The 22,294-nt window shown below is 39.9% G+C and overlaps 1 protein-coding gene across 1 annotated transcript in view; it reads left to right on the top strand.

The window, feature by feature from the left end:
- syne2a (spectrin repeat containing, nuclear envelope 2a) overlaps positions 1-22,294 on the top strand; it is an 88,119-nt gene that overhangs the window by 7,157 nt on the left and 58,668 nt on the right. Inside the window, exons 14-49 of the mRNA XM_085432275.1 lie at positions 214-378; positions 523-635; positions 781-949; positions 1,165-1,261; positions 1,373-1,569; positions 1,719-1,871; positions 1,997-2,134; positions 2,237-2,338; positions 2,496-2,663; positions 2,774-2,932; positions 3,017-3,739; positions 4,139-4,273; positions 4,745-4,894; positions 5,020-5,186; positions 5,824-6,160; positions 7,387-7,502; positions 7,677-7,797; positions 8,002-8,171; positions 9,001-9,151; positions 9,240-10,123; positions 10,457-10,615; positions 10,734-10,884; positions 11,008-11,166; positions 11,722-11,889; positions 11,979-12,080; positions 12,758-12,961; positions 13,062-13,267; positions 14,470-14,577; positions 15,360-15,657; positions 16,146-16,324; positions 16,758-17,073; positions 18,827-18,991; positions 19,179-19,517; positions 19,622-19,758; positions 20,186-20,315; positions 22,053-22,223. Of these exons, the coding sequence (XP_085288401.1) occupies positions 214-378; positions 523-635; positions 781-949; positions 1,165-1,261; positions 1,373-1,569; positions 1,719-1,871; positions 1,997-2,134; positions 2,237-2,338; positions 2,496-2,663; positions 2,774-2,932; positions 3,017-3,739; positions 4,139-4,273; positions 4,745-4,894; positions 5,020-5,186; positions 5,824-6,160; positions 7,387-7,502; positions 7,677-7,797; positions 8,002-8,171; positions 9,001-9,151; positions 9,240-10,123; positions 10,457-10,615; positions 10,734-10,884; positions 11,008-11,166; positions 11,722-11,889; positions 11,979-12,080; positions 12,758-12,961; positions 13,062-13,267; positions 14,470-14,577; positions 15,360-15,657; positions 16,146-16,324; positions 16,758-17,073; positions 18,827-18,991; positions 19,179-19,517; positions 19,622-19,758; positions 20,186-20,315; positions 22,053-22,223 (7,407 nt within the window). The remainder of the gene's footprint in view (positions 1-213; positions 379-522; positions 636-780; positions 950-1,164; positions 1,262-1,372; positions 1,570-1,718; positions 1,872-1,996; positions 2,135-2,236; positions 2,339-2,495; positions 2,664-2,773; positions 2,933-3,016; positions 3,740-4,138; positions 4,274-4,744; positions 4,895-5,019; positions 5,187-5,823; positions 6,161-7,386; positions 7,503-7,676; positions 7,798-8,001; positions 8,172-9,000; positions 9,152-9,239; positions 10,124-10,456; positions 10,616-10,733; positions 10,885-11,007; positions 11,167-11,721; positions 11,890-11,978; positions 12,081-12,757; positions 12,962-13,061; positions 13,268-14,469; positions 14,578-15,359; positions 15,658-16,145; positions 16,325-16,757; positions 17,074-18,826; positions 18,992-19,178; positions 19,518-19,621; positions 19,759-20,185; positions 20,316-22,052; positions 22,224-22,294) is intronic.

The following is a 22,294-nucleotide window of genomic DNA, read 5'->3' as shown; positions in this document are numbered from 1 at the left end:
CATGAACTCACTCATGGTATAGCATCTCTTTCCATCAAACAACAACTGTCAGTGATTTTACACTGTAGCATTAACAGGAACAGTGAAGAGTCACCTAACAATAACGCCACATTATTTTAATATTTACGGAAAGTCGTCAGTATAGAAAACTGCTCGTTTTAGTGAAGCAGATTGCTCATATCAAGTTGTTTGTATATGTGTGTCGTTCTGCAGCTGCAGAGGTGTAAAGCAGACTTGGACCTGAGTCTTCCTCCTCCTCTGGACTCTGTTGTTGCATGGCTGCAGCGTGCAGAGGCAGGGCTTGCAGAAGACGCAGGGAAAGTGAAAGACCATTCAGATGCCGCTAAAGAAGCAAGAGCTCAGCAGGATAGCCTAAAGGTTCGTTTGTGTTGAAGCTACATACAAAGAAAGAAAATGTGATCTTGTGACAAAACTTGATAACAGTGTCCTGAAACTCTGAAGAGCAACATTATTCAGATTAAAGCTTAAAAATCTTGTTTACTGTGTTTTTTCACTTTTCAGAATATAAATAAAGAAATGGGCCATTATGTCAATATTCTTGAGACTTATCACAACATGGACGACTCGGGGAACATAGTGGTCCCCCTTGAAAAGTTTGATGAGATAAGAAAACGGTATGTGACCCAATTGTTAAAATCCTATAATTATTGAATGTATTATGATTTTTTTATCACTATATGCAGGTTTAAAGGCACAAATCTCCAAGTCTTGTGTTTGAAAAGAAAAAAGCAGTTTGTTTGCATCTTAATTTTCAAACAGTTTAACCAGCATTCGGGTCTCAACCAAGTATCGAGGGATCAAGCTGGAATACCAGGAGTCCCGTCACACCATCCTGGACCTCCTGAGCCAGATCGGTGCCAAGGTCCAGTCCTGGAAAACACCCTACAGGTCTCAGGAGACCACACATGTTCTTCTGCAGGACTGGCATGTGAGTGTATATCTGAGAGAGTAATATGTAAAAGCTTCTATTACTAATTCCAATGATGACTAACAGTGAATGGCATATATTCTATTACATGTTACTTCAAGGCCAGGCCCTTACAATTTAAATAGGATATATCCAGTGAGTCATTTGGGATCAAATTCTTCCTGAAAGACAAAAAGGAAACAAAAAATTATTATTTTCTGTGATTTGTTTTCTAGGAAACAATTGAGCATCAAGACCTGCTTTTCACTCTGACAAGCGCTCTGCACACCCTGAAGGAGAAGGCGAATGTTTATACCAGCAAAGCAGCGCTAAGTATGGAGTAAACATAAAATCATGTTGTCATGAACTCAATAGAAATGTAATCAAGTAATTAGGGTTTTTTTTAAGACGAGATTTGACTTTCACACACTTTTCACACCCCAGGCGAAAATTTCCAGCTTGTTACTCGTCAGGTGAAGGAAGCAGAGAGTGAAGTTGAAATGGTCAAACAGGCTGTGACTGCTACTAGGGGTACCATGGAGAGAGTTTTGTGTGCATGGGAGACGTACAACAAAAACCTTGCTTCTCTACAGGCGTGGCTGGCGCAGGAGAAACGAATTCAGTCCCCAGCTGCAACACAGGTAACTTTACCCTGTTTGTCCTGTAGTAACTGTTGTGTAACTTAAAAATCTCCTTTCTTCTCCTATCATCATCATTTAAAAAAATGATTTCAAAATATCCTCATTGTTGCTGGTTTTTCTTTGCTTTTTAAAATACTTGGATACTGTAGGATGTTAGTGAGTGGACTTCACGTCAAGCTCAATTAAATGAGGCAGGGAACTATCTCATAGAAGTGACGGAAACGTCAGTCAGTCTCAGTCTGGTCGAACAGTTGAGCAAAGTCAACATTCAGTGGGCTGAATACATGAAGAAGGCTATGTTTGTAAGTATTCATCTATTAACAATATGTCTTTTATGCAGGTCTAGTTCTGTTTGTTATTTTGTATTTGACATAAGGAGACATTAAAAATAAAGGAGCGTGTTAGACATAAAGATTTTGTCTTTTAGGAGGTATCATCAGAGCCCTGTAGTGGTGCATCATGTCTTCAAATGGTGCATTCAATGACCCAGGAGGCCAGCCTGCTCCTCAGACAGCCACTTGAGGTGGCCTCAGTGCCACTAAAGGCTATCAGACAGAAATTACAGGTTAGTAAAATTTCAAAAGGCTGAATTGATCAGTAAATAATAAATAAACAAACAAATCTTTTTGTTATTTGAGCTACTGTCTCATACTTTATAATATTTCAGTTACTGAGTAAAAAGATGGCAGAAGTGAACGTGTCATCTCTTAGCTCTTCTCCCGACTTTCAAACAAGCTACTTTGAAAAGATCCAGAAAACTCTCCCACAGGTAGGATGCTCACTGAGATGCAGGGAAATTCTCTTTAATATTCCTAGAATATTAAATCAGCGCACAGGCAAACATTGTGCAAATTTACTAGAGTCCAGTTCTCCTATGTTGAATTATAGCAAACAAAGAACAGTCTGACTGTTTATTTGTACTGTAGATGCTTGTTGAAGCAGAGGGGGCCTGTGGGGAGCTGCAGCAGGCTGCATCCAGGCTGGAAGGTGGTCTGGCTGAGCTGGATCGTTGGAGCACTGATGCGATGGACTGTTACAATCACCTAAAGGAAAAAAGTCACAGAGGACACCCTACAATGGAGCCTACAGCAAAAGTCAGCAAACCAAAGCTTCATGTTGTTTCTAATTAGGCGTTTTGTTAGAGAGGGAAAATATAAAGCATATATGAAGCTGTTAAATTCAATACACACTTTAACACTTCCAGGGGCTAATCTCTCGAGGCTTCCAGCTGGCAAACCAGGTTAAAACCGAGGAACAGGATCTTCAAGGCCTTGTTGCAATACTACAGAAAACCTCTCCTCTGCAGCACCTCAGCACCTCTAGCCTGAAGGACAGGGTCACAGAAGCAGTCTCCTACTGCCAGGTAAAGTAAAACAATAGATGTAATAACTTTTTTTCAGTCCCATAATAGTCCCTTTTATTCATTTGTATGCTTTGCATTTTTTAGGACATTCTGGGGATGTTTAGTTCTCTTGGGTATAAGCAGGAAGTTGGTGAATTTCCTAAGAATCAACCAGCCGTTGAAACAATCTTTCGGACAAAGAAACAGCCTGAGATTGAGTTATTAGTTGTGGCCAGAAGCAAACATGTAGAGAACATTGGGAACATCATGCTCCAATCTCAGCACTCAAATCAGCTTTCAGCTTCCACTCCTCAACAAAGGACAAGAGATCTCCAGGGAAAATTACATGATGAAAAAGATATTATTACACCCAAAATAGTCACCAGTTACCCACCTGTAACTTATATTCAATCTCATTTTCTTCAATCTGCAAAAGAAGCTGAATCTGAGCTTTTGATCCAGCCACAGTCATTTTCTAAATCACATCCCCTAGCTTCAAGTTTCAGTGAAAATGATCAGCCGCTACCTGCTACGACTCAAACTTCTATTAAGGGAAAGTTTTCAGAGAGTCCAGTTCCCGCTAAATATGGAGGAAGTTTACCTTGCCAATTTCAAACCAAGCACAAGAACACAGGACCGAGCTCTATACAGAGCAGTAAACCTCCACAACCACCAGTTATGGTCCACAGGGAAGTCCATTCAAAAGCCCAGTCAATGGCGAGAAGCAGGCTGGAGAAGGCCCGGTTTCGTCTGCAGGGACGCATCCAGCAAGCGATGAAGTTATTTGGTGGCAAAGAGATTTCAGAGTCGGAAGCCAAGAAGAAACAGGTACGCTACCAAACATCACAGAACAAATTAAGAAGGCCGTCACTATCTTTAACAGATGTTTTCAACTGTCACTTCAGTTTTTTGACTCAAATCAACAAATGTAATTGAATTACTAGTGATCACACAGCTGATTTGCTTATTATTTTCTCGGTTTATTACTTTGACAACATTTCAAGGTGAGTTTAAAGGCAGAAATCCACCCAATTGTTGCTTATTAAATGTTTAAAACAGAGGCTTTAATATAATTTAGATGCTTTCAGTGCTGAAACACCAAGGCCTTGAAACGTGCCTGAATATTCATAATTCAAACACTTTCTTTCAAGGTCTCTGGTATTTTGATTTGTGTTGCTACCAGTATCGTTTGTGCATCTCTTTACAGCTATATGTCTTTCTGTGCAGAAAGCTTTAAAAATTCTGCAGCCTGCCATGCTCGAAGAGTTCCTTTGTGCAGTGGAAGGTTTTGGGGCTTTCTGCTCTGGATCCCAGCTCCAGGACTTGATGCTCCTCTCTGACTCAGTGAGAAATCAGTGGGAGGTATGACAGGAACTGCACACATAGTCTGTAATTGACTGACTGATCCAGTCATTTTTATTCAGAGTTAAATCTAATGTAAAGACCTGAACCAAATACCTAAATCATTCACAAGCACATGTAGATCTTTCTTACTTTGCATTATAATCAGTATCACTACCTAAAAGGGGATTATATTTATTCTAGTGTTAAAAGAAACAGACTACATCTCAGTTATAATGAAGTCATTCTGTGATATTCTTTTGGTTTGCTTTTTGGTCATAGGCATAAAACAGTGAATGTTTTTATATAGTGGAAAATAACACGTAATAATAGGTCAAATACGATCCAGTCATACAGGATTTGTTTTGGACTTTTCAAGAATCTTTTTGTGTGTGAGCGTCTTCACAAATTAATCTGATAAATTTGATATATTCTATTTTTTTCCTAAAAACTTTGGTTAAAATTTTTTCTGCTTGCTTTTGTCATGCACAGGATGCACGCAGAGAAATGGCTGCTTTTATTCCGATCTTGTGGTCAAAGATCAGAGAAGGGAAGCAGTCATTTTCTGTTGTGCAGTGTGAAACGCATACTAACACTGTCCACACTGACCAGACTGACGATGATTCTTTGCAGCAGCAGCAGGTACTTGTCTCTAACATAGTATTAACATGGGACTGTGCTGTGTTTGTATCTGCCTGGCAGATGGTCAAATTACTGTAGAAAGAAAGATTTGCCTTCAGCTTCTCAGGAGCTCATATTTCTCCCAGGCTGTCACTGAGGGAGCCGCATCTATTGAGGAACGTGTTGAATCCCTCAGAGAGCTGTGCGAAACACTGACGCCAAAAAAATCCTCCTGCCTCGCTACAGACCAGCTGAGCGAGTCAGATGAAGTAGAGGAAACACAACCAAGGGATGCTGCAGTCCCAGCTAACAGGTCTGAAAACGCTAACGTTAAGAAAGAAACAGAAATCAGAAATGTTCTTCAATGTGACCTTTTGTTAGAGTTGCCTTTTTCTTTAATGGAAACTGTTTTAATCATTATTGTCAGACTTTTATTTCCTACATCTAGAAATAATTTTCAGTTTGATGCTCTGTTTGATTTGAAAACTACAAAGGCGAGGCCCTATTTTGCAGTTTCAAAGAAAGTGGCGCCATTTCTCCAACAATGTTCATGCCTATCGGCTTGGTAGTTTTCTTTGTAAGTTTGCTGAAAGTTAGACACGGGCAACACTGATGAAATTCCTCTGGGTTTCACAAAGGAAGCTCAGACTCAAAAGGAAGTTAAAATTGCAGGAAGAAGGTCTAATTTAGATTGTGAAAACTCTATTTGCCTAAATTAGACAGAACTTGATTAGAATCTTGTTGCGTTTGAACTTACCCTTAAATCATTTTTCAAGTTATTAGAATTGTGACTTGAATTCAAAGCGATTTACTTGAAGAAGACCGTTTCTTATTTACAATTGTCACTCTGTAATCCTTCCGGTCTATTAATCTTAATCAGATGTCTGTTTGAATGAGCGGTTCGAACTGGCTGCCCCTGACATCCCCCCGATAAACATTTCTTATCTCAGCAGGGGACGGCAGCCTGGGGGAGACGCCCCACTGAGCGCGACTGACGTGTCGGCCAACACACAGCCGAGCAACAATCTCCCACAGAAACAAAGCGATGACAGCCCACATGAAGACCTCGCGCCCGTTTCTCATGTTGTGTCAGTGCAGCCTCATGGTGATATCCTCAAACTGAAAGTTCAGGAAGTCCCAACAGAGAGTGAGGTCCACCTGACAAAAAACAGAGACGGCAGGTCAGAACAAAATCCAAAGCCTTCACTTCGAGCCAAAGAGCAGCTGCTGAAAGCCCGTCTACTGCACTACGCAGAGAGCAGTCAGCAAATCCAAACTCATGCACAGGTATGCTCAGATTACATCACTGATCTGCTTCAATTTTGTTTTTCTTCAGTTTCTCAATTCTATGTTTTGGTACTTTGTGAGCTCTGAGAATAAAACTAGTAATATGGAGTTATTGTTTTTTTATGCAATCAAGTCAAGATATTTAAATTCAAAAATTAAATCTAGGAACACAAAGATAAATGTTGAATTGCAAGAAAATTAGATTTGTTATTAAAATATTTATTCAAAAGTTTTGTTTAGGATGCTAATCAGAGTGGAATCTGAACTGAAAGATGTGAAAATTGGCCAGACTTGGTGGTGGGTCTATGGATTAGACAGCAGGAATGAAACAACACTGCAAATCTATGACTACTTTTTGTGTACAGATATCTTTTGTCATAGCAATAGCAAGACTGTATTTTAAATGATGACTATCTCCTTTTATTTGATCAGCCGCTAGCTTTAAATTGCGATTTTATAACTAATTCTAATATTCTACACGATTTACAACCACAAACCTCCCAAATTTGGGACTCTGTTATACAAAGAATTAGAGAAAAAGCCATAGTACATGAACATGATCCAGAACAGCAAGAGAAAAAGGATGGATGGGTATTTCAGTCATTCTGTGTTTTGTCCAGACTCTGACTAAGAAGAAACTGTGATGTGGTGTCCAGTGTTTTTGAATGTGGACAGTGCTAGCAGTGTGCCACCATGACTCAGACTCAGCTGGTGTATTCTTTTCTCCATGATTTTTCATAATTTGAAAACACCAAGAAAGAGAATCTTTGTATATAATGCTATATTTCATAGTGACAAAATGTTTATGCAGCTAATAGTACTGTATTAGAAAATCTATTGTATACCAATCCCAGCTCCAGGACTATGAACCTAGATTACAAAATTATATTTTACAGTCACAAAATTGCTCTAAATTACAGTAGGCACTATAAATGAACAGTTTCATTCTGGAAGAGCTTGCAGACATTAATATTTGAATATCTGACAGTTCATAAAAAATGCAGCAGACTACAGAGGTAAAACATTAATAACTCTATTAAATGTCATTTACTTTGTTCATTTAAAGAAACCTTCCTAGCCAGAAACCAATTCAGCAGTTTTATTGGCTGGACAAGGAAAAGCACCGGCTGCAGAGTGCTAATCCTTGGTAATTGGATAGGCTCACTGCTCCATCTTTTCCTCTTTTCTTTACTGGACTGTTACTATGCAACTCTCTCACCTCGCAGGCAGTTGTTAGGAGCAACACGGTGGAGACCAAGCAGGAAGCACAGTGGACCATCATCCCAGAGCCAGCTGCTCCATCTCAAAAAGAACATCCCTCTGAACAGGAAGTGCAGGAGAGGTATGCTTCACTATCCCACTTTATTACACATTGGTGTTGTTTTTAGAACTGACAGCTTGTAAAATACTAATATGCTAGTAAGATTTACTAGACGTCACTGATTTTGCATCATATTTACTTCCCAGTCAGTCTCAGAAATTTTAGTAATGAAACAATGTGTAAATCTCTCTCAAGTTATAGAAAGCTCTGCTCAGCATTTAAATCTCAGCTTCAGGAGAACAAGCTACTTTTGGAGTCATTTATCCCAGATCCAGTCTCTATCCTTGCCCTGCAGAACCAAAAGAAGCATCTACAGGCAAGTTTGAGCACTTACTTTTACCAGAATTCTCATTTTAAAGTCCTACTCTTACATATGTGTTCATTATTATGTCTTAACTGTGGTCTTCTACATACTAGAATGTTTTTACAATTGTTAAGCATGAATTTATTTGTAAGCTCTAACTTTTGGCTTAAAATATTATTGCTGTGATTGTTTCATAAACATGTTTCACCTCAACAGACCTTGAAAAAAGAGACAGAAGCACTTTGGTTTGATGTTGAGCTCCAGTATACCCAGTTTTCCCAGTTTGCCCAGCCGATGACCAGGGAGGAGGGTTGGAGTGAAGTGGAACGAGAGCAGGGGTATCTGAATCAGCAGTGGAGAGAACAACAAGTGTGCCTACAGACCAGGTGCAGCTACCCTCTTAAATAAAAAAAATTAGCAATTTTAATGTGCGTTTCATACAGTTAGTGCTTTCCTTGCAAATATTAGACAATTTTAAATTAAAGTAGCTACTTTCTTGCCCATTTAAAGACTTACTTTAAGTTTATTTTACAGTAACAACACAGAGCATATGCAGAAATCGGGTGTTAATGTTGAAGCTAAAGAGATATAAAGCGACTACTACATGAAAACAGATATTATATGCATGTGTTTATATGTGCATGCACTCTACTAGGCTGCATGAACTGACATATGGTCTGTGGGACATATGGTTTGTTTGTGGAAGTATGCAGTTAGTGATAAGTTGCTCCATTTAGTTTAGTTTGTTCAGTGTTTACAGCGTTCTTGTTGAAAGACTGTTAAATGCTAACAGATTTACAGCAGTATTAGCATGTTTGACACAACGTTCTTAACTCATTCACTGCCATTGACGTCTATAGACGTCAATTGAAAAACTTACGTTGACTGCCATTGACGTCTATAGACGCCAATGGCAGTCAACGTAAGTTGAACTGAAGCCCACCAGCAGTAAAAGTAGACCTGCAAGGAGGTGCAGGGTTTGCGCACGTAAGGGATTGCGCAGTGAGACAAAAATGTGGTGCAAGTCTTGTTGTGTTTCACTGACAGCCATTTGAAAATGGCTGGCAGTGAATGAGTTAAGGTAGCCCTAATGGCAAGTTAGTGCAAACACAGTGGCTATACTACCTAGTACCACAACCACTATCACAAATTCCTTGGACTATTTCACAAAGGGCAAAATTTTTCAGTTTTGCTTCTGCTTTGTGTTTGGGTCAGAATGGCATCTCTGGAGAACATTGCTGACCTGATGAAGTCTGCAGATGACCAGAAGACGCTGATCACACAACAACTTAACCAGATAACCGGACAGCCTGTGGATATCTCTTCTCTGACTTTGGCTGATTCAACAATATTACATGATTTAAAGGTATAGGTTTAAAACCATGTGCTCAAACAATTAGTGCTTATGATATGAAGAGTATAATATTATTTTGAATCCCTGGTCTCTTGAATAGGAGATGGACAACAGGCTGCAGGCTGGAATGAGGATGCTAACAGAAAAAAGCACCAAAGAGGAAAGTCAGGGGCCAGAAGCCACATCCGCCTCATCCCTCTGCAGGGGCCTCCACAGTAGCATCCATCATTTCAAGCAGCTCAGACAGCAACTGGAGAAAGTTCAGTCAGCTGTTTGTGCTCTGGATCGCTTCCTGACCACAGTGAGAGAAGTCAAGACTGAGATCCAAACTGTGCTGGCAAACCAAGACCTGAGCAAGCAGAAACATGAGGCAGACTGGGAGCAGGAGAAACCTTCATTGGATGCAACAATGCAGAGGTTGCAGGCTGCTACTGAGCAATCTGATTCTGTGGACAGTAATTTAAAGGCAGTGGGGATTAGTCTGACCATGGATGGTGCACTTGCAACATGTCAGGATGTGGTGAAATGCATCACAGTACATGTTGTGGAGATGGAAAAATGGGGAGCAAAAGCTATAATTCTCCCAGAAAAACGGAACATACAGGACGACGAGAAATCTAAAACTGTGGAGACATGTCAGACAAAGTCTGGTAATGCTTCCCTACAGCAACAGGACATGCAAGAAGATCCCACTTCAAGTGAGCCAGATGAGGAGTCAGGTTTGGAGGCCAAAAGGCGTAAGCTGGAAGGAGAGACTCAAGTGGAGGAAGAGCACAAGACTCAAGCATGGAGACCTCGAGAAGATCTCCTAGAAACTAAAGACCAGAGACAAATGGGAAGAACCACCCAGGTTAAGAAAGACGGAGAAAAAATGGAGAATTTGGTTCGGAGGAGAGCAAACCTGTTAGCAACACTGAGGGAGACAAAGAAGGCAGCTGAGGAGCTGAGCCTGCAGGAGCCCACTCTGCCTGCTCTGCAACACAGGTACAACACCGAGCTGGTACAACAACGTACTTTTATTTTCTTTAATTTAAGTGGCGTATCAAAAATATCCAACATGATCCACACTACCAGAAAAACATCTAAACACTCATCAAAACAAACGCATCATCCCAAAGGTTTCCAATAATCTCTAAGTTATAATAATATCAGATTTTATGGTACACTAATGGGCAGATTAATATTGACTAACTTTTATACAAAGGTCAGCTTTTGCTATTTCTATAAGTAGCTGGAGGCTCCATACAATAATAACTCCTAAATTCTTTCAGAATGTCAGTAGCTTCTTCTCTCCATATCCTGTTTTGTTATCTGCAGGACACGTACCTTGACAGAGTTGGAAAGTCACCTCGCTGACCTCCTCTCTGAAGTGCAGTACGTACGAGGTGCATCGTCACGGTCAGAAATCCCTGATGAGAGTCAAAACAGAGAGGTGGAGGATCTCTGGGAGGAGGCAACAAAGGCTGTAACTCAAAAGTAAAATCCAGCGTAGTGTGTGGTTATTAACGTTTGTAACTTTGATTGTTTCTGCAGCTCTTTCGTAGTTGTGTTACTCTGCTGAGCTTTTCTGTGTTGTGTTATGGGTCACATACAGACTGGAGCAGTGTGGTGTCCTAACAGAGCTGCTGAAGAGGTTTCAGAGCATTCGTGGTAAGCTGAGCGCGACACTGCAGCGAGCAGAAAGCGCTGTGAGTGAAAAAACCTCCTACATGGGGAAAGAAAAACTGCAGAGACTACACACTAAGGTAAGTCACACTGTTAAGCTTGACTAATGAACACAAAGATATCACAGCATTGACTTTTCTCTTTGTGCTGAAAACTTATCATTTAGGCATAATCCATATTTTTGTGTGTCTGTGGTTTTAAAGGTCCAGGAAACAAAAGCAGAGCTGAACAGCCTTGGAGATGGTATAGAGGAGGTCCGCAGTGTCTGCAGACAGCTTCACACTCACCTACGGCAGATACCAGAATGCACATGCATCCCATTTGAGAGCGAAGCTGATGCTGTCATGGATCACTGGCTGGATGTAAGCTTATCCACTTTACACTGTTAACTTTGTCTTTTAAAAAAAATTAGTTTTGTCTTTTTTTTTTTTGCATGTTTTGTTTTAAAAAGATTTATTTTCCATAACTTTGGAGGTTTGACTTATTCTTTTTGTGATATGAAAGTTATTTTTTAACTCCAGTGATATCACATTCAATCTGTTGCATTCTCCAAGAAGAGCTGGTGATGTGAGGATGTAACTGTAAAAGCAATCTAAGGGAAAAGAGGATACTAAGAGGCAGAACCTGGTGCAAAATGATCGCTTTTCAGAAATGAGAGGGCAGCTGTTTCTAACAAGATAAAAAATAGCAAAGCTACAGCAAAACACAAAAGCGCTTGTTTAACCTTTGTGCTTGATTATTTGACATTGTAATTGAAATAATAGGTTTTTGTAATAATATACATTAACCTGACTACACCCAATTTCCTATTATTTCCTATTATTTTCGAATGTTGCTGATCTTAAATGAGATAGATAAAGATGCATATTATTGTAGGTCTAGGTTGTTAACTTTGCTGATATTTAACTTATTTGCAGTTATCAGAAAGAACAGAGTCCTGCCTTGAAAACCTACATCTAGCCTTGACTCTGTGGGACGGGGTCCTTCAGCAGGGGTCAGAAGTGGAGCGCTGGACCAGCGATAAAGTAGCTGTGTTTGCTCAGTGCCCGTCCTTTCAGTGTGAGGATGACATCAAGACACTACAGGTAAAACGGAGCTCTTGTGTATCATTCAGTTATGTTATGATCTCAAAGTTAAACTATAATGATGTTTACCTCACTCGCACTGTTAACAGAATGAGATTGTGCTTCAAGAGGAAAGTATACAGCATTTCCACCGTAGAGCCACTGAGATTCAGACACTGCTTCAGAGCGCAGAGTCCCCTCCGGAGCTTCAGGTAGGCATTGTTCCTCTGGTGTTATTTTCTTTATTTAGACGGAAATAAAGACAAACACAGTAGTTTTGGTTTTTTGTTTCACTTCCAGAAATATTTGACTGTGTAAAATGTAGACAAAATGCAACACCTTATCTTTTTTTCACACAAAGAAAACACATCAAATGTTTAAATAAGGAACACATCTAAAAATAAGTTGTGATGGGGCAAAAGAAGGTTGGAAAAGTTAAAGAAGAGGGGATCCTACACAATGGTGAACATGGCCCTGTCACAACTTTTTTTCAGATGTGGTTTGATGACCATTAGAATAAGACCTGATTTTTCCAAGCGTAGCCTTAGAACGTTGTATAGACAGAGGTAACCCTCACTAATCTCTGATGCACACCCAGTCTCTTTACTGCGGAGGCAGGCCTGAAATATGACAGAAAACTCTCAGTTTCAAAAAGAGAAACAAGGGTTACCCCCCAGTAGGCATCCAGGCAGGAAAGAGTTAAACATTTGATGTGTTTTCTATGTTTTCATATGATCTACTTTGAATGAAATATGTCCCAAGTTTTGTTTGAAATTGTGAACTTATTTCCTGCTTGAATCTAGATTACATTTTCAGTTGTTTAGTCATTTTCACTATTACAAAGGGTTTTTTGCTCATCAGTTCTTATGATTCATTTTGATTTGTCAAGGTGGTAGGAACCCAGATGAGGAAGAAGATAGAGCAGTTGAAGGAGCTCGTTTCTGAAGCTGAGGATGTTTACAAGCAGATGGTGATTACTAAAGGGCAAATCACTGGGAGGATGGAAGAGTGTTTCAACTCCCTGCAGAAGATTGAAAACTCCCTCCTTACTCTTTGTGGTCCTGATGTTGCAGACGTGCTTGCAAAACTTAAGGTAAGGGCTTAAATAAGACATATGAAATAATGAAAACACATAAAACACACCAATAGATACAAGATAATATCAAATTAGCATTGTCTTTTATCTGTTGCAGGAGTTGTGTCAGCAGCTCCAGTCCCAGGATGAGCAGGCAGAGAGCTTGTTGGAGGACGTGCATGTCTTGGCCTCTATTACAGGTCCAGATAGCTTACAGAGTCTATCCGTGGAAGGGATCCAGCTACAGGAAAAAGTCAGAAAGACCCATCAGCTCTTCTCTGAAGTAGAAGAACAGACTGAGAGGAATATGCGTGATCTGGACAGGTAATAGACATCACATACAGAACAGTGTTGCGGTGCATCTGTGTTGTGTAATGTGTACAGATACATGCATCTACAATGAAAAGGAAATTGAAGCCTCCACTCATTAATGTGGCATGTAAGCAAACTTAAGAGAGCTGCTGGGCAGGAATTTTTGTCTAACACGTGCTTGGTGACTTGACAATTTGTCATCATGGAATTGTCATAGGGCAGCACGGTGGCACGGTGGTTAGCACTGTTGCCGCACAGCAAGAAGGTCCTGAGTTCAATTCCAACATCAGGCCGGGGTCTTTCTGTGTGAAGTTTGCATGTTCTCCCCGTGTTTGCGTGGGTTCCCTCCGGGTACTCCGGCTTCCTCCCACGGTCCAAAGACATGCAGCTTGTGGGGATAGGTTAATTGGATAATCCAAATTGTCACTAGGTGTGAATGTGCGAATGGTTGTCTGTCCCTGTGTGTTGGCCCTGCAACAGACTGGCGACCTGTCCAGGGTGTACCCTGCCTCTCGCCCTATGACAGCTGGGATAGGCTCCAGCGCCCCCCGCGATCCTGAAAAGGATAAGCGGAAGCGAATGGATGGATGGAATTGTCATAAAGAAAACAGGAAATAAATTATATTAGGAAGTTTGTTTAAGAGTAATATTGTTGTGCCAAACATTTTGAAAACAGTGCATGCTTGTGCAGTGTTGTGCAATAATCTTGAGTCACTTTTCAAGACTTTTACTTTAGACATTGGCTGCTTTTCAATCCTTGTGCCTGAAAATTTCCAGAGGAAGTTTTTTATTGCTGTTATTATGCCAACAATGACCTACGTCTCAGACCAGAAGATAAAATGATCATCATTTGGCCTCAGTTTGTTTTCCTATTATTACTAAGGTTCGATCTTTTGGGGGATTTAGAAACAAAACAAAAAAAATTAATCGCTCATCAGAGTCATCCTTGAAACTTACCATCCAGTCAAATTTGCTCTTACTCTGTACGTAAAACAGCTGTAAGCAGAAAAAGTCTTACAGAGTCACAGTGCTTAAACCAAAGAGAAGAAAGACATCAAAACAGGTTTGTCTGGTTTCCTGAGTCAGTCATGAATTATGTGGCAGAACCATTTTTTCACTGTAATGTCGTTTGAACGTATAGCATTGAGCATTGAGCAAATTAATGTGTTTGTGGTATGCACATGGGACGTATTTATGCTGTTTGTGTGTTTCAGGCTGCAAATAGAGAGGGACCATCTGGAGCAGTGGCTTCATGCTGCTGAGGAAAAAACAGCAAAGGAAGAGGATCAAAGTCTTCTGGAAGAAGAAGCGCTTCAACAAAGGTAAACCTTTCTCCTGAAGGTGTGTCACTCTCAATGTAGATTTGCAACAACTTGTATGTGTTCATGGCCCGTATATACTGCCTGATAACATATAGTATATGTATACTTTGCAGTATAATTGAAAATATGCTTTAAACATTTACCTGACTGTTTTATTTTTTTATTTACAACAATACATATGAGCAGTATTGATATTATTGTTGAAGTATTCCAATGTATTTTAAATTCACACATATTTTAATATGTTGGAGGTTCCTGATTACAAATAAAGATATGGAGGCTGATGTGTTTACTTTAGACTTTTGAAGGATGGAAAGTGACAGTGCTGCCAGTGCTACATATCAGGCAGAAATGTGAAAACGTGAGAATAGCAGAGTGACAGTAAAGACAAACAAACCTAAAAAAAACATGCAAGTGTTCAGTGCTGTGATTTTGACTAATGCTCACCAAAGTGTCAGGAATCTTGGAAACTGTGTATTGTTTTGTCAGGTGACTCATTCTTTACTCCATGTGTGTTTTAATTACGCAAAGGTCTGTTATATTGTAGATAAAAAGCACTTGTTTTACATATATTTTATATTCGAGCTGGAGTAAATTTTTTAATTTAAAAAATGCAATGATGTAATGCTGATGAACTACTATCACTTTTATTTTTTATCAGCTTAATATCACACACAGAAGTCCACACAGTAGTATCTACCACTTCAGTGTGCTTTGACTCTAGCATGGAAACATTAGATTTGACCCCATTATTAGCATTTACAGCTTTGATTTCTCTGCAGGGTGAGGACAGAGCTCCTCAGTCAGCTTGTGTCATCTTTACAAAGAAGCAACCTTCAGCAGCTGGCGGTGGTGGAGAACAGTAAAAAGCTGTTGGAACGATACAACAACTCACACATTAAAATACAAGGTGACTGTAAGGAGACGCATTCCTCTCTGAGGGAGGAAATCGAGGTGTTTCAGGCTTTATTCAAGTCCACACAATCATGGATCAGTGATCTGAGACAAGCTGTAGACTCTCCACTTGCTGAAAGCCCCTGGATTCAGACTCCATTAGAGCAAAAACTTCACTGTGCTCAAGTAAGAAAATGTTGCCTGCACATACTAAGATACTCAGTTTCACTATGTCATTTAGATCACAGATTTTATTTAGCGCATTTTATAAGAAAGTATGCTCTGTATCATACATACATGCATGTGCTAAGTACCTGTGTGGAGAGGTGACAGAAAGGCTTGATTGCTTGTGGAATATTGAACAACAAATCTTCTTACTCTCATATAAGTGATTGTGACGTGGGTGTGCCTACAGTTGTGTGTAATGTCACATGAGGGCGTGATGTAGGTGCTTTCTTTTTCTCTACATTTGTTCCAACTTGTTCAAAACTAAGGAGTGTACATTTGCTGTGCAGAGCTGATGTTAGATTCAGGGAACTTTCTGGAATCTATATGTGTGTCTCAAAGCTGACAGTATCTGTCATACAGGCAGAATCCTGGAGATTTTTTATAACTGCTTTTTTGTTTTACTAAGGTTATATACTGACTTGTAAACCCTACAAAATCCATTGCAGGCAGTGTTGAGTGCCGAGTTAGAGGGGGAGGCTCGCCTGGAAGAGCTCAGAGTTACTGGAGATGGTCTGTGCCACAGGGTGTTGAATGAAGATGACCTGAAGAGGGAAGTTCAGGACACTGTTCAGAGAGCAGAGGAGAAGTGGCGGGAGACTTTGCAGTCAGTTGAACCGTATTACAGGTGAGTGAGGTAGAGCGGGTCATCTACTGATCAGAAGGTTGGTGGTTCGATCCTCCAATCTGCATGCCAAATATCCTTGGGAAAGATGCTAACCCCAAGTTGCTCTCTGATGCATCTATTAGAATATAAATGCGTATGAATGTTACCTAGAAAGCACCTAAAAGCATAGAAGAAAGTGCTTGTGTGAAAGGGTCATGTGGCATGTTGTATAAAGTGCTTCGAGTGCTGAGGGAGAGTAGAAAAGCACCATAATAGACTCAGTCCGTTTAAAACAGGTGGACCTTTCCTGAATCTAATATCTAATGAAACTAAGCAGTAAAATTATTACACATTACATAATAACAGCTATAAATCCTGGGATTTAACTAAATAATTTTCATGGTCCAGTTTTAGTCAGAAATGGTTCTAATCTCTTGTTCTTATTGTTCTTAAGCGCTCTAAAAGCTGATCCAGAGGTCACTTGTTTTTACCTGGACCAAAGGAGGGAGCTTTGCCACAAAGTGGAAGTGCTGCAGCGCCAAAAAGATCAGCTTCCCACTTTATTTCCCTGTCCTGGCACAGCTGAGCGTAAACAAGGATGCCGTCTTGCCCTTCAACTGCAGGAGGAAACTGAATCCTTGCAGTTAATGCTTAGCAGCCTGTCTAAGAGGAGAAATGAGCTGATTGAGCAAACCAGAGACAGCATCTGGAAAGATTCTTCCTGGGATCTGCTTTACACCCACTGGTCAACACTGATGGCAGAACTAAAGGTAAAATTACACTTATAATAGTTAACTGATGTCTATTCAACAATGTCTCTGAGCTAACACTATTTGCACATTGTTAGGTGGTAACGATGTGGTAAGATCACAAGATAAATTTTTTGTCACAGTGTTTGTAGTTTTGCCACTGCAGTGGAGTTTAAATTAAAAAAAAAAATCATAAAAACAATCAATGAGTTTCCACTTTAAAACCAAAAGTTCAGGGGGGAAAATCATATTATTTGGGATTTGCAGCCAATTTTATATACAGTGCTCTATGTGTTAGAGGCTGAAGAATAATTAGAAAAACAAACAGAAGCGCCTGAAGTCTAGAACTCACCAAATGCTGTTTCCTCCAATAAAATGCTCTTCCTGTTTACTGCTGCCACTCTCAGCTGTTGCTTGTTTGTGGGTCTTTCTGCCTTCTGTCTTATCAGGTGGCTGACTTGGCCATTGAAGAATATCCAATTCCTTGCCCTTGAGAAACTCTTTTGTTGCTTTTGCTGTATGCTTTGGATCATTGTCAATTTGCGCTGTGAAACTGTGTCTGATCAGTTTTGCAGCATTTGTCTGAATCTGAGCAGAGAGTATACTCATGTACAGTTCACAATCCATCCTAATGCTTCTATCATCAGTCACATCATCAATAAACACTAGTGCCCTGGTTCCACTGCCAGCCCATGCTATAACGCCCCCTTCACCATCAGACCAGAGATAATGTGGTATGCTTCAGATCACGAGCTGTTTCTCTCCTCCATACTTTCCTCTTTGTGTCACTCTGGTACAACTTAATCTTGCATTCATCTGTCCAAAAAAAATCGTTTTCAGGACTGTTCTGTCTCTTTTAGATGATTTCTGGCAAAGTCTAATCTGGTCTTCCTACTATTGATGTTCTTCAGTGTAACCAGTCCTTTGCCCTTTGCTGTAAACCCTCTGCATTTCCATTCATGCAGGCAGGTTTTACTGGTTGACAATGATATGTCTTTCTTCTTGATTGTGTTGTTGACTTGATTTGAAGATGTTGACAGTAATTCTGTCATCATGTACTTGAGTTTTCTTACGTGGTGTTTCAGGACTTTTGGTGTGGCTGAGCTGGTCAGTGCATTCATTCTTTTTAAGAATTTACCAGCTTGCTAATTTGTCCGCTCCTACAGTTTTTGCTGTCTCTCTAATAGGTTTATTTTGGTTTTTCTGCATAATAATGACCTCCTTCACTCGTGCTGACATCTCTTTGAAGATGAAAGAAAAGAAAGCTATAAAACTGAAAGTCAATATTTTGAATGTATTTCAGATATTACGTCTGCTGCTACAGCTGAAAGTCTGAATAAAATCTTGGCTGTTTGATTAAAAATCACCTACAAGAACTGTCTTTGTGCAGCGAATTATGGACCTAACTTTATTTCTCAGAGTTCAGAGTAAAGAGTTTTATTTGTTTACTTATTTTTTCTTTTTTAAATTCTATGCTCTTGTAGTATAATATGACATGATAGGGATAAATTAAATGTACATTAGCATCATTCATTCATTTCTTATTTTCCTTGTGTGATAGACAGTGTTACCAGGGGTTGCTCATTTCCTTTGGGCCAGGACTCTGGCATTAAAGTCACAATACATACAGCAGCAGGTTGTGTTTCATCCACTTTATCATAATGTGATATGAACACTTTTGGAGCATGACGTGTGGTCAGTTAATGGGTTGTGTTTCAGTCTATTTGTGTGTAAGCCTTCTGAGTGTGGCTTGTTTTACCTCTATCATCCACAGGGAGTGTGTTCCCGCCTTGAGGAAGGTGCGAGTAACGAGGAACAATTTGGCCACTTGCTGCAGCGCTGTTGCCACAAATTGATGTCCCTACAGGAAAGGATATCAGCCTGTCAAGGCCAGAAAGAAAACTCAGCAGGAACAAACACTGACATAGCAGCTCTGGAGGTGAGATGCATTAAGTAAACAGACCAGATGAGCTGTGTACAAGCTCTTACATTAAAAAAAATCATTGTTTAACAATATTAAAAAAGAATTTACACTGAAGAAATGTTGGATATGCAAAAATGTAATCATCTATCAGGGGTTTCTCCTATAGTCACTGTTTTTGGGGTTTTTTTGTCACTGTTTTTAGGTTTTGCTACAAGAAGTAACTGGCACTGAAAAAGATCTTCTTCAGCTTGTAACTCTCAAGGACTCCATCACAGTTAGTTTAGCAGCTGAGGCCCAAATAAGTCTCACCCAACAAGTCAGCAACCTTCAAAACCACAAGAGGGCACTAGAGAGTAAAATCAGAGAGACTCTGGCACAGCTTCAAGTGAACAGTGATGAAAGCATTCAGCGAGTTAAAAAAGAAGCCTTGTATGTGCAGACAGCTCTTAAAGACCTGGCTGAAGGTGTCTGCAATCTTTCCAATACCCATGAAGCTTTGCCTGATATCAGCCAGCTGAAACAACAGTGGTGTATGATACAGGTAACATGAACATATACTTCAAAATGTTGATATATATCTGAAAAATAAAAATTGGAAAAAGACAGCTCACAATATTTAAACAGAAGGACTTGTGTGTCTCTCAGAGCTGTGATAGCAGCCTGACAGAGCTGGCAGCAAGAGCTGAAGACCTGCAGAGGGCCAGAGAGTCGACCAGCACACAGGAAGCCCTTCCTGCAGATATCATTTTGACTGTCAGTGCCATTTCTGAAGACCTTGGCAGGTGCTTTACTTCATTCTAAAATGGAATAATTAATCATTCCTGTATTTATTCATCTTATCAACTGAATATGCAGTGCTAATTGTGAGAAATGATTTGTTAACTTTGACTTTTAGAAATTTCTGGGGATTTTAAGACTGCTCTCAAAGTAAAATGAAGATGAAAATATTAATTTAGTATCAAGAAAACAATTAAAGTGGCCTACCAACAGATAACAAGAAAAGACTTGTGCGAAACTTGCACTATTTGAAGCAGAACGTAACTTGGGTTGATGGTGAACATGACTTAGTTCATCATCAGTATTGTTGCAGTGAAGATATATGAGGGTTTACACATCCTCTGAATATGTGAGGGAATATGAGGGTTATTTTGAAAATGCACTCGTTCTAAATACTGTACGGCTCATTCACTGCTTGTGGTCTCGCTCCAGCCTCAGGTCTGTTTTTTTGCAAAAGAAGCAGGATTTTGCAGAAAACACTGCAAACAGAGTGAGAGAGCTCACCAACCAGATGCAAGAGTGGTGCCAAAGAGTACAAGCTGAACCATCAATGCATAGCCAGGTAAAGCTCAGCGTGTTCAGTATTTTTTTCTGATACATGGAATAAATAAATAAATAAATTAATTAATTAATAAACAAAAGTTTCAAAACAAATGTAAGCTTTGGTTCATATGCACAGGTAAACCTTTTGTTGTCTGCCTTTTGTTTTTTAAAATCTGCAAATGAATGCCTGAGTGAGTAGCCAAAAGTATTCACTCACCCATCCAAATCATTGAATTCAGGTGTTCCATTCACTTCTAAAGGTATATAAAATCAAGCACCAAGGCATGCGGATTGCTTCTACAAACATTTGTAAAAGAATGGTTTGCTCTCAGGAGCACAGTGAATTTCAGCATGGTACTGTGACAGAATGCAACATGTATAGTCTTGAAATTTCCACAATACTAAATATTCCAGTTATCTGTTCATGGTGTAACAAAGATGAAGTGATTGGGAATGACAGCAACTCATCCACAAAGTAGTAGGACACGTAATATCCTCGAACGAAATTAGCAGATGCTGCATAGTGCGCAGAGATCGCTAGCTTTCTGCAGAGTCAATCCTAAAGACCTTTAAACTTCATGTGGCCTTTGGATTAGCTCAAGAACATCCTTACATCAGCCTTACATCACCAAGCACAATGTAAAGGGTCAGATGCAGTGGTGTAAAGCATGCCGCAACTGGGCTCTAGAGCAGTGGAGACATGGAGAGAGTGATTGGTGGACGGAGGATTGTGGTGTGGAGTTGTTTTTCAGAAGTTGGGCTCGGCTTCTTAGTTCCAATGAAAGGAACTCTTACTACTTAGGAATACCAAGATATTTTGGGCAATTTAATGCTCCTAACCTTGTAGGAACAGTTTGGGGATGGGCCCTTCCTGTTCCAACATGTCTACATGGTCCATAAAGACATGGATGAGCAAGTCTGACATGGAAGAACTGGCCTGTACAGAATCATGGCTTCAACCTGATAGAACACGTTTGCGATGAATTAGAGCAGAGACGGCAAGCCAGGGCTTCTCATCTAACATCAGTGTTGACCATCACCTTGGTCAAAAATGTATATGTATAGAACCTATATGTGTTAACACGCCTTCTTTGCCACATATGCACCCTCTTGTATTCAGAGAGTCATGCATGGTGAAGAATGTGAAAAACACTTGAATATTTCTGTATAAATGTTATGTTTGTCTAAACGAACAGTTTGTCTGCACTCTCCATCTCAGCAAATCTCCCTGCAATATCTCCCCACAATACCGACACTTTATTACAGCTGTAATATAACAGGACATGGTTGGGCTGTTTGACCACTGTATTGAAGCTGCTGTATTCTCCCTGCTGTGTATTTACAGTGCACCTGTCATAATTGATATTTCATGTCATCTTTCGTTTCTCTAGCATCAGTAAAGTGTCTCCTTAAATGATAGTGTATTATAACTGAACCGGATCAGTACATCTTCTGTCATATGGATTAGGGGATAAGCATATTGGGAAATACAAAAGTAATTCAGGTGGAAAAAACACCTTGACTTGTCGCTTGTTGTTGACACAGAAGCAAAATTACAGTGAGTGAGATCTCCCGTGGTGAGGTTAAGCAGTCTTAAAAGGCACACTGTGACCTCAAACCAAAACAATCGGGATCAATAAGAGTTTACAGTTAGATAAGATACGAATCTTGATTAAACCAGATGTTTTTGCAGTGCGTGGTTTCTGTTTTACCCTTCTTTTTTTTTTAGCTTGTGTATCTGTCTGTGCTGTCACAGGGAGCTCTGGATGAAGGTTTGCAGCTTCAACAAGCACTTTATAATGTACTCTCAGAGCAAGATTTTCTACTTAATTGCCTGGGAACAAATGTGGCACAGGAATTGGAGAAAAATGCTTCAGGTGCACTCACTGAAAGCCAGTCTGCACTTGAAACCCAATCTAAACACCTGGTGAGTGTCTCCCTTGTCATAGAAATGTACAGTTTGGTGAATTTATGGCCATAACATTACTATTGTTTTTA

This window comes from Copadichromis virginalis, linkage group LG15, assembly GCF_057382275.1.
Source record: "Copadichromis virginalis isolate Kocher_CV1m ecotype Utaka linkage group LG15, C_Virginalis_male_GT1.1, whole genome shotgun sequence".
Lineage (NCBI taxonomy): Eukaryota > Metazoa > Chordata > Actinopteri > Cichliformes > Cichlidae > Copadichromis > Copadichromis virginalis.
This window is presented reverse-complemented; position numbering and strand designations above follow the sequence as displayed.